The sequence below is a fragment of the Egretta garzetta genome, unplaced genomic scaffold (assembly GCF_000687185.1).
Source record: "Egretta garzetta isolate BGI_Z169 unplaced genomic scaffold, ASM68718v1 scaffold118, whole genome shotgun sequence".
NCBI classification, from domain to species: domain Eukaryota; kingdom Metazoa; phylum Chordata; class Aves; order Pelecaniformes; family Ardeidae; genus Egretta; species Egretta garzetta.
Window position 1 is genome coordinate 283683 of NW_009260484.1, and position 14091 is coordinate 297773.

Below are 14091 nucleotides of genomic sequence, written 5' to 3' on the forward strand. Positions count from 1 at the left end.
CTACTTGATCAGTCAAGTCATTCATATAAAAACCTCTCGATTCATCCAATTATTTAGCATTCACTCATATACCAGTCCTCATGGAAATACTTCAGCATTTCAACTTACTTTGTTGATCAAATTAAAAGTTTGGAGTGCTAAACTGAAGCCTAAGCTATCACATGAAATGCAACTGGCTACCCCAGTTGCTCAGAGTCTTGGCAAACTGCAAGCAACTGCAAGAACAAAGACCTTGCAGGCCAAAGCTCAGTTTGCTTTCTTCAATGCTAAGGTCAAACACCATTTTTAAAATGAATTTAAATCAGAACCCAAGAAGCACTCTTCCACAGAAAAGATAAGATCTCCTTTTTCTTCAGGTTGTGTCAAATATTTAAAGCACTTGGTCATGGAGGTTACTGATGACTGTGCTGCACGGCCATGCAACAAAATGTCCAGGGTCGTCTTAATTTGCTTCTAGGCAATACACTTTTGATCTCAGCAGCTTTGTTTTTTAGAAAAAGATATTGTATCTTCTATTTTGATAGGAACAAGGAAAACAAACAGGTCATGGTCCTACAATGGCATTGTATCAACTTGTACACACTAATTTTTAGATTTTTTTAAAAATAAAATTACCGCAACAAAACCATCACCATTATTTGCCAGCATCTGAATTTACCAAAGCAGTATAGTAAGAATGCAAACATCATAATTATGGTAAGTTATGAAGGAATGCCATTATCTAGATTTTGTAGGCGAAATCCAGCCTCTTTCAAACTAGCCTCACTTTCCACCATTCCCAGTACTTATAGTCTCCTTATTCCAGATAACAATATCTACTTATTACAGAGAAAAAGTGCAGATAGTTCTTCATCAGCAACCTCTGACATATACACAACCTTCCACAATGCACACATGAGGTTAAACTTAAGACTGTGGAAGTAAAATTAAACATAGATCACCAGTCCAGTCCTCCATTAAGAATACATTTACTTGACATGTTTTAGAGAAATCATATGTGCCTGGGCATATGCATAAATGTGTGTGTATATATATATATACACACACACAGTTTACATGAATAAAATTATTATTTATGTAGACAAAATTATACACACATTCTTCAATAATTTCCATATACAAGGATAAAATTAGTGCTGCCTTGCTGTTGGCTACATTCATCTCTGTGTATAAATTGTACAAAGTTGTTTGATGCTGGTTATTTGACATCAATTACTAAGCCACAACGCCCTGTGTACGAACACTAAAAAGATACGAAGAAAAGGCTCTCCTAAGGCCTCTACTTAGAATAAAGCCTTTTTCCCACCCCCTTTTCTTTTTTAAGAAAAAACCCTCCATGTTTGTTCTCAGTATCAAAGCCATAGGAAAAGAGACTCATATGGAAGAGAAAAAGTACACACTTAACCTTGTGTTACAACTACAGGACCCATAAAGACAGGTAGTGATCCTACTCTTCACTCTCTGTCAAATTATGGGATGATTTGCTAAGGCCAAGAATACAGAAGCCAGTGATTCTGCTAGAATATGTGCTACTCTGGTAAAGCAAGCAACACTGCTAAACAGCTTCTGGTTATGCAAGAAATGACCTCTGCAGGCTTCTGAGCTGCCACCTACTTAAGCACATTTACATAAACCAGTTAGCAGAGCATGACCCAAGGCCGTTACACACCACACATTTGTGGTAATGTTAATACTAGGTGTCAGTGAGCTGTCAACACTCACTGGTCTTCAGGACATCACAGCAGCTGTATTATTTAATTTGAATGGATCTGGAAAAACAAGATCTCAACAGAAAAAGCTCGATCTCTCAAAAGCCAAATGGTAACTCCTTCAAGGCAAGCAGCTAGAATTTATCCCCTATCAGCCTGCCTGAACAAGACTGGGCTCTCAACCCCATCAGCACTGTGCTGAACAGTGATCCAGGAAAATTCATTAACCTTCTTAAAGATAATAGGTCCCTCACATCAACATAACCATTTCTAGTCTCAAAATCCCGCATTTTCAGAATGCTTTAGTGAATCAAACCAGATCATTCAAGCCCTTAGAAGAACAGAATTGTATTCATATGCATATGTGCATGAACTTTTAGAAGGATGTATAGTACTTCCACATAAAATATACATTTGCAAAATACATAACACTTGCAAAAATGCAATGTTTAAGATGTCCATTACTTGTTGTATTCCAATTGCATTTTATCTCTATATTCTAGGACTTCTGATGTAAGAAACAACATTCTGTCTTAAGTATATATGTACCAGCATGTGTGCTGGGGGAAAATGAGGGAAAGGGAGAGAGAAACTGCTATAAATTTTCTTTTTCCCTGGTTAACACTATTTTCACACATATTCCCCATCTTCCCAACTGAGATATCTTACTTAGAAGTAGTTGCTCCTCCAATCAGCAGAGGAATCTTTATTGCCAATCTCTCCATTTCCTTGGCGACAAAAATCATTTCATCCAAAGAAGGGGTGATGAGGCCAGATAGGCCAATTATATCTATTAAAAATTCACAAACACACAGACACAAAATCCACTCTAGAAGGACACAGATATTATTACAGAAAGCATTTTTTTCATATATCAGATAGCTTCATGTGTCAGACAGAAAATAGTGAGATAAAAAGCAGGGTAGTTGCTAGTCTAGAAGAGAGGTTTGACATAATGAGAAAGTAAAAGCTTTCCAAGAATGAAAGCAATTCCAAATCCTCAGTTTAGGATATTTCTCAAACAGTCTTCACAGCTGCTGAACACCTACTGCACTAGTTTCAGCAATAAATATACAGTACTTCTGATTAGCAAGCTTCCAACCTCACAAGTTCAGCACTGAGGAGGGAAATAAGACAAACTAATTATGAGCTCTGCTCTTAGAAACAGCAAACACTTTCGAACTTCACCACCTATGTTCCACACAATTCATCTTTTCTAAGATGCAACAGACTGTTTCAAAGCAACTGTAACTTGTTTCAGAAAGTTCAGTATTTATTAGAACAATTAATTCCTGATTTCACACTCACTGATCTGGCAGGCTGAATGCCAAGGTTTTTTGCTGATTTAAGACCCAATGCAAAGTTATTTAACCTTTCCAAGCCTCCATTTATCCATCTGTAAAACAAATACTAAAACACCTCTCAGAGTTGTCCTTTTGATATAGGTTTTCAGTTCCTCATAGTAAGTTTTGTGGAAGTGCCAAATACTAAATAATTACTATTGTTAATGCAGAAGTTCTGATTTATCTGAAGACAGTCTGACCAAATCATAGACAGCATAGGAATGCAACAAGTAGCAACAAAAAATGTGAGTGGAGTTTAAAATCAAACAATTCAGGAGTACTAATGAAATATCTCTGTACCTGCTTTGTTCTCAACAGCAGCTCTTAATATCTTATCACATGGAGTCATGACACCTAAATCAATAACTCTGTGAAAAGAAGTGAGATGACAAGATTCTTTAAAAAAACAGGTGAATTTTCTGCTAGAGGGCAACCACAGCTGCAGCTAGCCTAATATATTAATTGGCTAGCCTTATACATTGTGTTCCCAGCTACCTAATGCTAGTCTCTTTACCTGAAGTTGTTGCAGCCCAGAACTACTCCCACAATGTTCTTGCCAATGTCATGTACGTCTCCTTTCACAGTTGCTAGTATTATTGTACCATGATAAGGATCCTGAAAGTTGAACAAATAACACAAGAGTTAAATTACTTAGAAGCCTCAGTATATTTGCACAGATCTTCAACAGTGCAATCCTAACCCATGACCAAGACTCCTATTGTAGTACAAGGAATTGCAAAGCATAGTAGAGGTAACATATTCAATATTAAAAAGTATTTTAAAAGATCCAGGTAAGAAAAACTTGCACAAGAATTATTCTTGCAAATTGCGTGCATGTTATTCAAAAATCTATGTTAAAAAAAGCAGACAAAAAATTTCAAATCTGAATAGCATTTTGTTCAGTGCAATAACTGAACTCCTAAGGTACCTCTGCTCCAAATAGAAACCTCACCAATAAACAGTTTAAATAGATTAAATATTTAGAACAAAAGGGTATGAACACTCATAATTACACACCTGTTTGTGCATCAAGAACAATCTTTCAATGCAATGCTGAGAAGAATGAGAGGAATTAGCAAAAGCAGTAGAGACTAATTTTTTATGCCACACAAATAACAAAGGAGACATTTCAGTGCAGTGACCAGGCTACTCCAGACTACCCAAGCTGAACAGCCTGGAAAAAGGATCCCCTCAAAGAAGGGAAGCTGTACTGTCACAAACTGGTCCTAGGCTTGATGGCATTCAGCCCTACCAGCAGGGCAACAGTGGAACTTCCTATAGCAATTTTCCACCAGGATACAGACCCTTGCGATACATTTTTAGTGGCATAATCAGTGTTGTCATTTGGAGCAGCTCTAGGCTATCACAGTGCCATGTTTGTGTTGGTGCAGGATCAGATGCCAGTAACAGACTACTTAAATAGCACAGAATTTAAATAAAGTGGAAACCTGAGCATCTTCTATGTGAAACTACAAAATATTTTTTGGCCAGTATCTCGTCTCCTGTGCAGAGAGCAGAACTGGAGGATTAGATCCTTCTTTGAAGCATGTTATATTTCTGGACAGCATCAAGTAGCTCTCTACTTCACAAACCTACACTGCCTTCTGTAGTTGCAATCTTCTGAGGGAAAAATCTTTATATATTACCAAGACTGATACTAGCATTTCCCATGGTCCTAACACATTTGTTGAATCCCTGGATCCCTACCAATGTTGCTGTTTACTAAAATCTATTATCTCCTCAGCGCTCCTGTTTTACAGAAGACTAGGGAACAGAGAAGGCAAAATTGTAGTTTGTAAGCTAGCCATCTCAGTACATTGATAAAAAAATTTGCAGCTGGAACGTAAGAAAAAACTGGGGGAAGAGATTAATCAAGGACTGAGGGAAGAACAAAAAGTGCTGCCCACATATATCATCCCCAATAACTACCAATGATTTAACTAGTGATTGATATCCAAGAAAAAAAAAAAAAACAAAACCAGATTTGCACACGAGAAGGAAAATCTGTGCTGGGCAGCAAACAACATGGGCCAGAGCCCATGCTATTTTAAATAAACCCTATTTAGGGCACACTGTGATTTCATTTGTCTCAAGCAAGGAGGTCCTCAGGTTCTGGGCACACATCCAGAGGGCTTCTTTTTTTTTTTTTGATCTTGATAGAGTTCCACAGCCACAGCTATTTATCCTCAAATGTAACTATCAACGCTTTGCATTTCTGGGCAGTCTGTGACTAAAACTGTCCTGGAGGTTACAGGAGCTGGGTAACAGACAGATCAGCTACCAGAGTCTGCAAATTTTCATTCAAGTCAGCATCTAACTTTGGAGATTGATGCAGCTGTTTTTTCCTATATATAGGGACAACATTTTTCTGAAGAGGAAGGCACTACATCCCTTACCCAGCAGAAGGTAGAAGCAGGAGGACAGAAGCTCTACTTTTTCCCCTCCTGCTCTCAGCCACAAAGGGTATCTCACAATTTCTTCAGAGTGCTTTCTATATTTTTAAAAACCTCTCAAATTCCACTTCAACTCTTTTTAGCCAGAGAATTAAGTGTCAGAGGCTTCACAGTTCCTAATCCATCGCTCATGAAAGCAACAGGGTAATGACTTTCACTGACTTCAAATAGCATCAGAACAAACTGGAAGGTGCCAAATACCAGCATTGTCAGCGGAATTAAAATAAAAAAGAACAGCATGAGCAGGAGAGAGATGACACATAGAAAGGTGACTCATGACAGCCAGAGAACAGATCTGCTTCAGATACTGGAGAGAAGACACCTTCTTCACATCCAGAAAGAGCACGGGAGAAGAAGCGAGGCATTCTCCTTCTTCCATTAAGATTAGTCAGGTTTGATTATCGGGTCATTTTTCTTCCTGAATTATTTCCTGTATTCATTACATTTATGCTGGACAATCACACAGCAAATGGAAAGGTACGGTATAAGAAGATTTCAAGGGAACAATTAGGAATCGTTCAAAAATCCACAGAAAGGAAACAAAAGGAAATACATAAATATCACTGTTTAGAGAAATTCTGCTATTCTTCCTTTTTTTTGGGGGGGTGGGTGGGGTGGGGTGTTAAATGCCAGATTCTGATAATAGCTATTGCTCTGAGAACTCATGAAGACAGGTACGGTTCCACAGGACTAATGAAAAGTAAATGCATATCAAACCTAAATTTGACAGTCAAAAGACATGAGTAGCAGACATGAGCACTTAAAAGGGGATTTTGTCCAATTCATCTGAACTCTCTTTTCTACTACATAGTGTCTTATCAGTATGGAGAAACATGGGACATCCTATATCTTCATTTTCCAATGCTTCTATCACATATTCCATTAATCAAATTTGGAAGAAATTACTTCAACTATACGCACAGGTAGTTGATAAAACTATTCTCGGGCACCACCAACTGTTGGCCGTGAAAGAGGAAATGCTATAAAGGAAAGCCCCACAAAGATCTGAAAATCATTGGATATTTTCAACTATATGTATTTTATATATTACATAAAAAGTAGTCTTCAGAAACTGTTGGAAAAAACACACATATGAAAAGACAACTATATTCAGACCCCGTTATCATAAACACTTGTCCCCTGCAATGTGGTGATGGCTACACACGCAATGAGCATACTATTCTATCATAGCAAGAGGTCTTGAAGTCACGATCTGTGAAGAAAAAGGATGGAAGAATTTGGTTTGTTTAGCTGGGAGAATGGTCAGTGCTAGTGGGAAAGGAAGAGCTGAATAAAAAGAAACATGGCAACAGGCTTTGAACACGCAAAAGAGTTCCGTAGTTCACTGAGGGCAGAAATAGTAGAAGCAAATGGCAAAATTTGCCATAAAGTAACATAAATAAATAACACTAGAATTAAACACCTACAAAAATACAAGACATAAGTAACACTGGTATAAGGGGCCTACAAAGGCTTATGGCTCCTTTCAGGAAACTAGTGACAACAACTTAGGCACACACCAAGCAGAGTTCCATAAAATCTGCGCTTCATGACTTTCAGACCTAATTCAAATTATGACAAGGTTGTCAGTTTCCATATGACTGCATCAACTCTTGAGCATGAAAGCTAAATAAATGTCATTAGCAAAAACTAATTTGAATTTTTATCAGGGTATGCTATGAAAGAGTTACAGCACAAAGGACTCTGTCTTGCCTCTTCCTCTATGCTGCCTCGTTCGGCTTTCCTTTCCTCTCTTTCTTTTTCCATATAGGGAATAAGGTGGCCAACTGCTTTCTTCATAACTCGAGCAGACTTTATCACCTGCACAGATAAACAGAGGGGAAGAAAATAAACTGTAAAGATCAGGTATAGGAATAGCCTCAGATTTCTCATAGCTTTCTTTTATGTCCATTCAAACAAGAAACAAAACTTCATTTGCAAACCCAGATTCTAGATTTGCAGAGCATTCTGTGGTAGCAGGCTGCTGGCCCTGCTAGACTAAGGGTCTACACATGGCACTTGCCTTTACGGTGCAACCTCTCGGACCACTCACAACAGAACTGGAAGCTACAAACAGGCCCAGACTTGGAAGGTACTAAACACAGCAATTTTCATTTGGATCTTTTTTCTCTCTTGCTCTTTTTCACAGGCCCAGACTTAAAACTGTATTTCAAATAAAGCAAAAACACTCAGGAAGAAAGGAAACAAAGATGTAAAACTACATAAAGGAAGTTAAGTTCCAAAGTAAAGAAAAAACAGGTCTGCTTCTTAGCAGAATTTTCACAATTCACGTGCGATATCAAAAAAAACCAGCCAGCACAGAATGTTTCGGCTACAGTTTACAACATTAGTTTTTGCAAAATAGGAAAATATATTAAATCATTTTCTCATTACCTGAGGCAGAAACATCTTTCCAGCACCAAAAAGATCACCAACGATTTTCATGCCATTCATCAAAGGCCCTTCAATTACATTTAGAGGTCTAGGATATTTTTGCTGATTTAATCTTGCTTCTTCTGTATCTGCAGTGACATACTTCTCAATGCCCTGGAAAAAAATTGAGAAGCTTGTATCTTGCTAAAAATACAGCTTTTATTTAGTTGCCTTCTCCCCCAAATAAATCCACAATGAAAGTACAAATAGATACTTTAGATACTGCTAGTCTTTAAGAAATACCTCAAATACTTATTTAAAATAGGTTTTCTTAGGAAGCAAAATGCTGTAGTTCTTCGGCATATAAAGTTATTCAAAGCAAGAGTCCCCAGTATTAACAGTTTGGTTTGTTTTTCCTAACTACGACATAAGAAAAAACAAACATTCTAAGACTGCTTCCTCAGCACAAGTGCCACTCAGCGCAGTACTATTAACCACAATTTTCTCTGTTATTAAAGTTAATTAAATATATTAAATCTAGTATTCATGATTAATTAACAGCTTTTAAAAGAGCAGCAGTTGAATAATTTTTAAAGCCAAAGATGTCCCTTAAAGTCTGAGCTGAGATCGTGTCTCTGAGACGTAATGGGTATGCCAATTTTCTGCACAGATTCACCTTTATGAGAGCATATTCCAGCCTTTCCTCCACAGAGCTTTTCCGCCACTCATCAGTCTGTACAACTTTTCTTCCTCCTTGGGCATGATTCTGAAGAAGAAAGACATCCACAGGAGCTTGCAAACATAAAAAGTATAACTACGGACTTTATTTTTAGAAAAAAAATGAGGATAACTTAGAGTACTGACCCATAAATTAGTTCTAGATTATTCAAAAGTTTTTTGTATACATGCAAATCATATTGCAAACACCTGTGATGTACTATAGACACTCAGGTCTTCTACATCCCAAAGAGTATATACCTCTAAGATGTAAACAAAACAAACAAAGTACGAGTAAAAACAAAAAGTAGGAAGGAGAAAAAAAAAAAAAAAAAGAGGGAGCAGTTTAATAATTTTCAATCTCTTAAAAATGATGAAATGACTAACCCTAGGGGTTTTACTTCTGGGAACATAATTTAAATTGATTCCTGGCCCACACATTACACTACATTTTAAAATTCTAATTAATTTGGCACTAATTCAGTTTCTGCTGGAATAGGTTATGTTATTCCATATCACAGATGTGTTTTCAATCAGGCAGCCTACAGAACTACTGTTTCTCATGCGCACAGACTGTCCCAAACCCTCATATACTTTCTTTGCCTCACACTCATGCTCCCCTTTGCTACAAATGCAAAGGCCAAAAGGGCTTTACAATGCAAGAAAGCTCGTAAACACCCACCCCAGGAAGGCTCATGGAAGAGGATGCTATCCATTACTTCAACCACCACACTCTAGGCAAGTAATTTCTTTTCCTCTGTCACATAATCTGACATCTTTTGGTCCTTAGCAACCTCCTGTATTTTTGAGTGCTCATCAGCAAGTTTTTTAAAGATAGAGCCATGGGAAAAGTCATGGAAACAAGATCTCATTCATGAGAACAGAAACCAGAACAAGTTTTCATTCATGTTTACACGAATGTCAGCTAACTTCACAGTTTCTCTTTGCCAAACCGTATTCCACTCACAGGTCCAGTTTGTACAAAGGGAATGGAAGAAGGAGGAAAATGTTGCCCCAGAGAGGTTGTAGAGTCTCTATCCTTAGTACTTTTAAAAACCCAACTGGACATGGCCCTGAGCAACCTCCTCTTGCTGACCCTGCTCTGAGCAGGGGGGCTGTAATAGATGGTCTCCAGAGATCCCTTCCCACCTCAACCCTTCTGTGATTCAATGAAAAGGTACTAAGTGCTCCTCGACCTCTGGCCAGACACTTTAGCAAGGGAACCATTCCAACCTAAAAATAGCCCATGAAGCTACAGAGTGGGTACACAGGGACCACAGCGGCAAGCACTACATGCAGAACTTTAAAAACATTACAATCACACTGCATGCTGAGAATGAAAAAACCTGCCTTTGGAAGCACAACACCCATTGCCATAAATGGGACAAAGTTTCAGTTTGAGAATGTCAGCAGCTATACGCTTTATGAATTTTTTTTTTTTTTTTTTTTTTAATCTCAAACTTCAAACAAAGACTGATCTCCTAAATCTGCAAGGATTAAGGATTAAGTTCCTCATTTTTCCCCACAGGTCTAGCATTCAAACAACTGTGATGGTATATCACTATTACCTGAAGGAACTACAAGGAAACTTGACTGACGCTCTATTAAAGGTGCAATACTTGAAAGGGGACTGCACATTCTTGTGCAGAATAAACTGCAGTAATTGGAAATAAAAAGAACATATGCACTTACTAATGAATACACTTTTGTGTTAAAAAAAACCTCTTTAGACAAAGGAACTTAGAGTCATTCAATTCCACTATATCAGAGGAAGGTCAAGTAAGTATTTTGAAATATGTCTCAAACTCCAAAACCTTATATAATAATCCTTCTCATTGGCTGTAAGCAACTATCTGTTTGGACTGTCACATTTGTCCAGAGCCAAGATGAAACCCAAACCAGGACGCTTACCTCCAGTGAAAACCTGAAAGTTGTAATATTTTATATTAAATTTTAATAGAGCTTTTAAGGATGTTTTGAATCAAGAGTGCCTCTTTTTTGCAATTGGGGGTACGATTCTTGTGCACTTAAATCTAAGAGCCACCTAATCCAGAGATTTTTCCTGTATGTTCTGTTCAGAACAGGGTTTCACCAGTCATCTTACGACTGATAATCTGGAAACTTTCAGGTAACAGCATCTCAAAAACCACTAAATAGCTGATGCTCATACTTGATGTGAGTTACATGAACTGGAAGTCTATGGCACAGCCAGGAACCGCAAGCAACTACTTCACCTTTTACATATACTCCAAGCAAACCATTACCACCAGAGACAGGTTTACTCTTTGTCTCCCACACTGCACTTGCAATTTAGCTCCAGCATGAAGATTTGCTTCAGCTGTGTGTTGTCCTTTTCTGGTTTTTGTTTGTTTGTGAGGGGTTTTTTTTTTCTTGTTTTGAAGGGGCAATTTTATTGGCATTTTATGCTTCTTATTGTTTTGTTGTTTTGTTTGTTTGTTTTTTTAAAACGGGCATTTATGCAGCTAGGCCTGCTGAAGCATATGATGAACTTTGGTGCAGGATCTTTCAAGGCACCTATGAAATTGGAGAGGCTCAATCCACTTGTATCATTAGTAACTTCTAACACCAACTGTTATATTGACATGTGCAGTTTATAGGCTGTTCTACCTATCATCAGCAGGGAGGTGTTAAAAACCAGGTGCTAAGATAACTACTATGCACAGCTTAAAATTGGAAGTTACCTGAGCATACTGTAAAAGTTTCTCTGTCGCATCAGGATCTTTGTTCCAGATTAGATTCTCACACAGCTGTAACAATTCCTTCTGGATATCATCATACACTGGCAGATTCCCAGCATTCACAATTCCCATGTCCATGCCATACTGAAAAAAAAATCATAGAGAATCGCCCAACCAGGGCTGTCAGACATAGCACTGCACATCTGCCAACTGCAAACATATGGAAACCAAAAACAGATCATACCTTAATTGCATGGTAAAGGAATACCCCATGCATTGCTTCTCGAATGGCATCCATTCCTCGAAAGGAGAAAGACAGATTGGAAAGACCTCCACTGATCCTGGCTCCCGGCAGTGTTTCCTATAGGAATTGCACACAGATTTCTAGAAAAGTGCTTTCCAAAAAGGAAACCTAGGCAAAGCATTCAGTCCATAAAACAACTGGCTATGGACCAGCATTGGCTCTGCACCCTTTCTCTTTTCCCTGTTCTAGTTCCTTCTAAGTTAGACAAATTAATGAAAAGCAATTCAAATCTCTATAGAAAAAGATATAAGGAAAGATCCAGCCTAGTTATGTGTAAGCAACTACTATGGTTTCCATAGTCCTAGGTGCTATTCTAAACATATCAGTCCTACAGCAGCACTCCAGATTTCCCCCCCATGCAGGCCTGCTTCTGGCTCTTCCATCCCCCACTCCTCTGGGAAAAGGAGCAGCCAACCTACCTCCTTGCATGCCCCAGGAGCAGACTGCAGCTGAGCAGCTAACCTCAAGGGTGCACCCTCCCTTCCAGAAGCCCTGTGGTGACACAATAGCCTGTCGCATGTTCAAGCCCCATGCCGCTACTGACGGAGCATCTAGAGACCAATCAAGTTGCCTTATGAAACACAAGAGTGCAGCTGCCTTGGCTGTATTCAGGTAATGCTCTTCACTGCTGTACTTCCTTACATTTTGGCTAAATAAAAAGCCAGGTTACTGCACAAATCCCTTCCACAGTAACAGAAATTTTATTAATTTAAAAAGGCAGCTTTCACGTACCTTCAAAGAGGTCTTTAGCTAGAACATGAATGTGATTGTTACCTCATTTAATTAATATAGTATGTTTACAGTAGAGATAATGGATTGAAATATATTTATAGAACTATTTGAAGTTCTACTGGAAATACAGTAATACTGGGGAATGGCTGAACTTCAGAGAAATATTCCCTCTTGCTAATTTAAGATGCCTATCATTTTGCCGCAGTGTTTTGTTGTTTGAGGATGGGGGATGTTTTTCCAGTTTGTGGTGGTTTGGGTTTTTAAGTAATCTCAACAAAATACTTCAAGTTAAAATGAGCTTACAACTCACTTTTATGGTTTTAGTAGCATTGATAAAATTCATGGCATACAGGTTATGTTCTTCCATTCCAGTTCCTATGGTCAAAATATTAGGGTCGAATATTATATCATTTGGATTGAAGTGCACCTTTTCCACAAGGAGGTGATAGGCTCTGGAACAGATTGCAATCTTGGTTTCTGTTTCTGTTGCCTAGTTGAGAAAAAGAATTCTGACATGAAACTTACAGACAACACAAAAAATACACCCCGCCCCACCCCAAAATAATTTACAGTTCCAGTGTCTTAAGACTGAGACTCTGAACATCATGAATATCAGAAAAGGATTATATGTAAGAATTTTGTATTAAAAATATCACCACACCTGTACCTGGAGTTTTAACTCAACTCATTAAAATCAGTTTTGTTCCCCAACTTTTCATCATCCTATGCAAAGCTCAATGTGTTTTTTGACATAACTAAATTAATTCACTAAGATTTGACTCTCATGCAAAACTCAAGTTTCTGAACTAAAAAAAAAATAAAAAAATCTGCTGTGAAGGAAGGAAGAGTTCAGCATGGATGAATAGCAACAGACATGCTCTTGTACTAGCAGAGCTACACTTAAGAGCAGTACCTGGATTCCTCAAACATGTAAGCACCATAAAAAATGTTTACTTATCAGGGTCAAAACTATTTCTAAAACTATATAGACATCTTTGAATCACCTGTGTCAATGAAACAAAACAACTTTGCATTAAAGAATAGCAAGAAAGCCTTGCACTCCAGAAGAAAAATACCTCTCATTTGAAGTGACACTTACCTGCCCCATTTCATCAAAAGCCATGACAACCACAGCCGCTCCATACAATTTAATTTTCCTTGCTTTCTCCAAAAAGTCTTCCTCACCTTCCTTCAGACTAATGCTGTTTACAATGCATTTCCCTTGGCAACACTTCAAACCTGCTTCAATCACTGAAAAATTTGAGGAGTCAATGCATAATGGCACCTGTAAATAACAGAGAAGTAAGTCAGGGGAATACATCCAAGTTATGAAATAAGAGTTCCACATGATGTTTGCCCATTTAGACATAAAAATGCACGGATTAATCGGCATTTATGAATACAAATTTTCCAGATGGTATTTCTAGATTCACTTTGCTTTAAATGCAAAACTCAGAGCAAATTTAACTCAAAAGGTTCTATGGCAACTCCATCACATATCATATAGAGACCTCCCTGTATTGTCTTGTGTTTCTGAATTAGATACTCATTTTTAGAGAATGCTCTTTGCAGAAGTATCTTTTAAAACCATCCTATATCCACAGCACTTTTAAGTTTAGTGGAAAGCAATACCGTTATGCACTGCCAATATACAGATTATGGCTTGTAACTGCTGCAAAAGGAAACTATATTAGGCTTCTAATCAATGAAAAACACTGGCATATATTCAGCTGAAATCAGATAGAGAATATTAAAACCTCT

At 37.9% G+C, this 14091-nt stretch overlaps 1 protein-coding gene across 1 annotated transcript in view; it reads right to left on the reverse strand.

Moving 5' to 3' along the window:
* The window catches only part of MTR (5-methyltetrahydrofolate-homocysteine methyltransferase), a 54474-nt gene that overhangs the window by 11247 nt on the left and 29136 nt on the right, over nt 1–14091 (reverse strand). Inside the window, exons 16-25 of the mRNA XM_009644117.2 lie at nt 13430–13615; nt 12641–12820; nt 11539–11655; nt 11298–11438; nt 8555–8644; nt 7900–8052; nt 7219–7326; nt 3567–3667; nt 3353–3420; nt 2379–2499 (exon numbers count right to left, since the gene is read on the reverse strand). Of these exons, the coding sequence (XP_009642412.2) occupies nt 2379–2499; nt 3353–3420; nt 3567–3667; nt 7219–7326; nt 7900–8052; nt 8555–8644; nt 11298–11438; nt 11539–11655; nt 12641–12820; nt 13430–13615 (1265 nt within the window). The remainder of the gene's footprint in view (nt 1–2378; nt 2500–3352; nt 3421–3566; nt 3668–7218; nt 7327–7899; nt 8053–8554; nt 8645–11297; nt 11439–11538; nt 11656–12640; nt 12821–13429; nt 13616–14091) is intronic.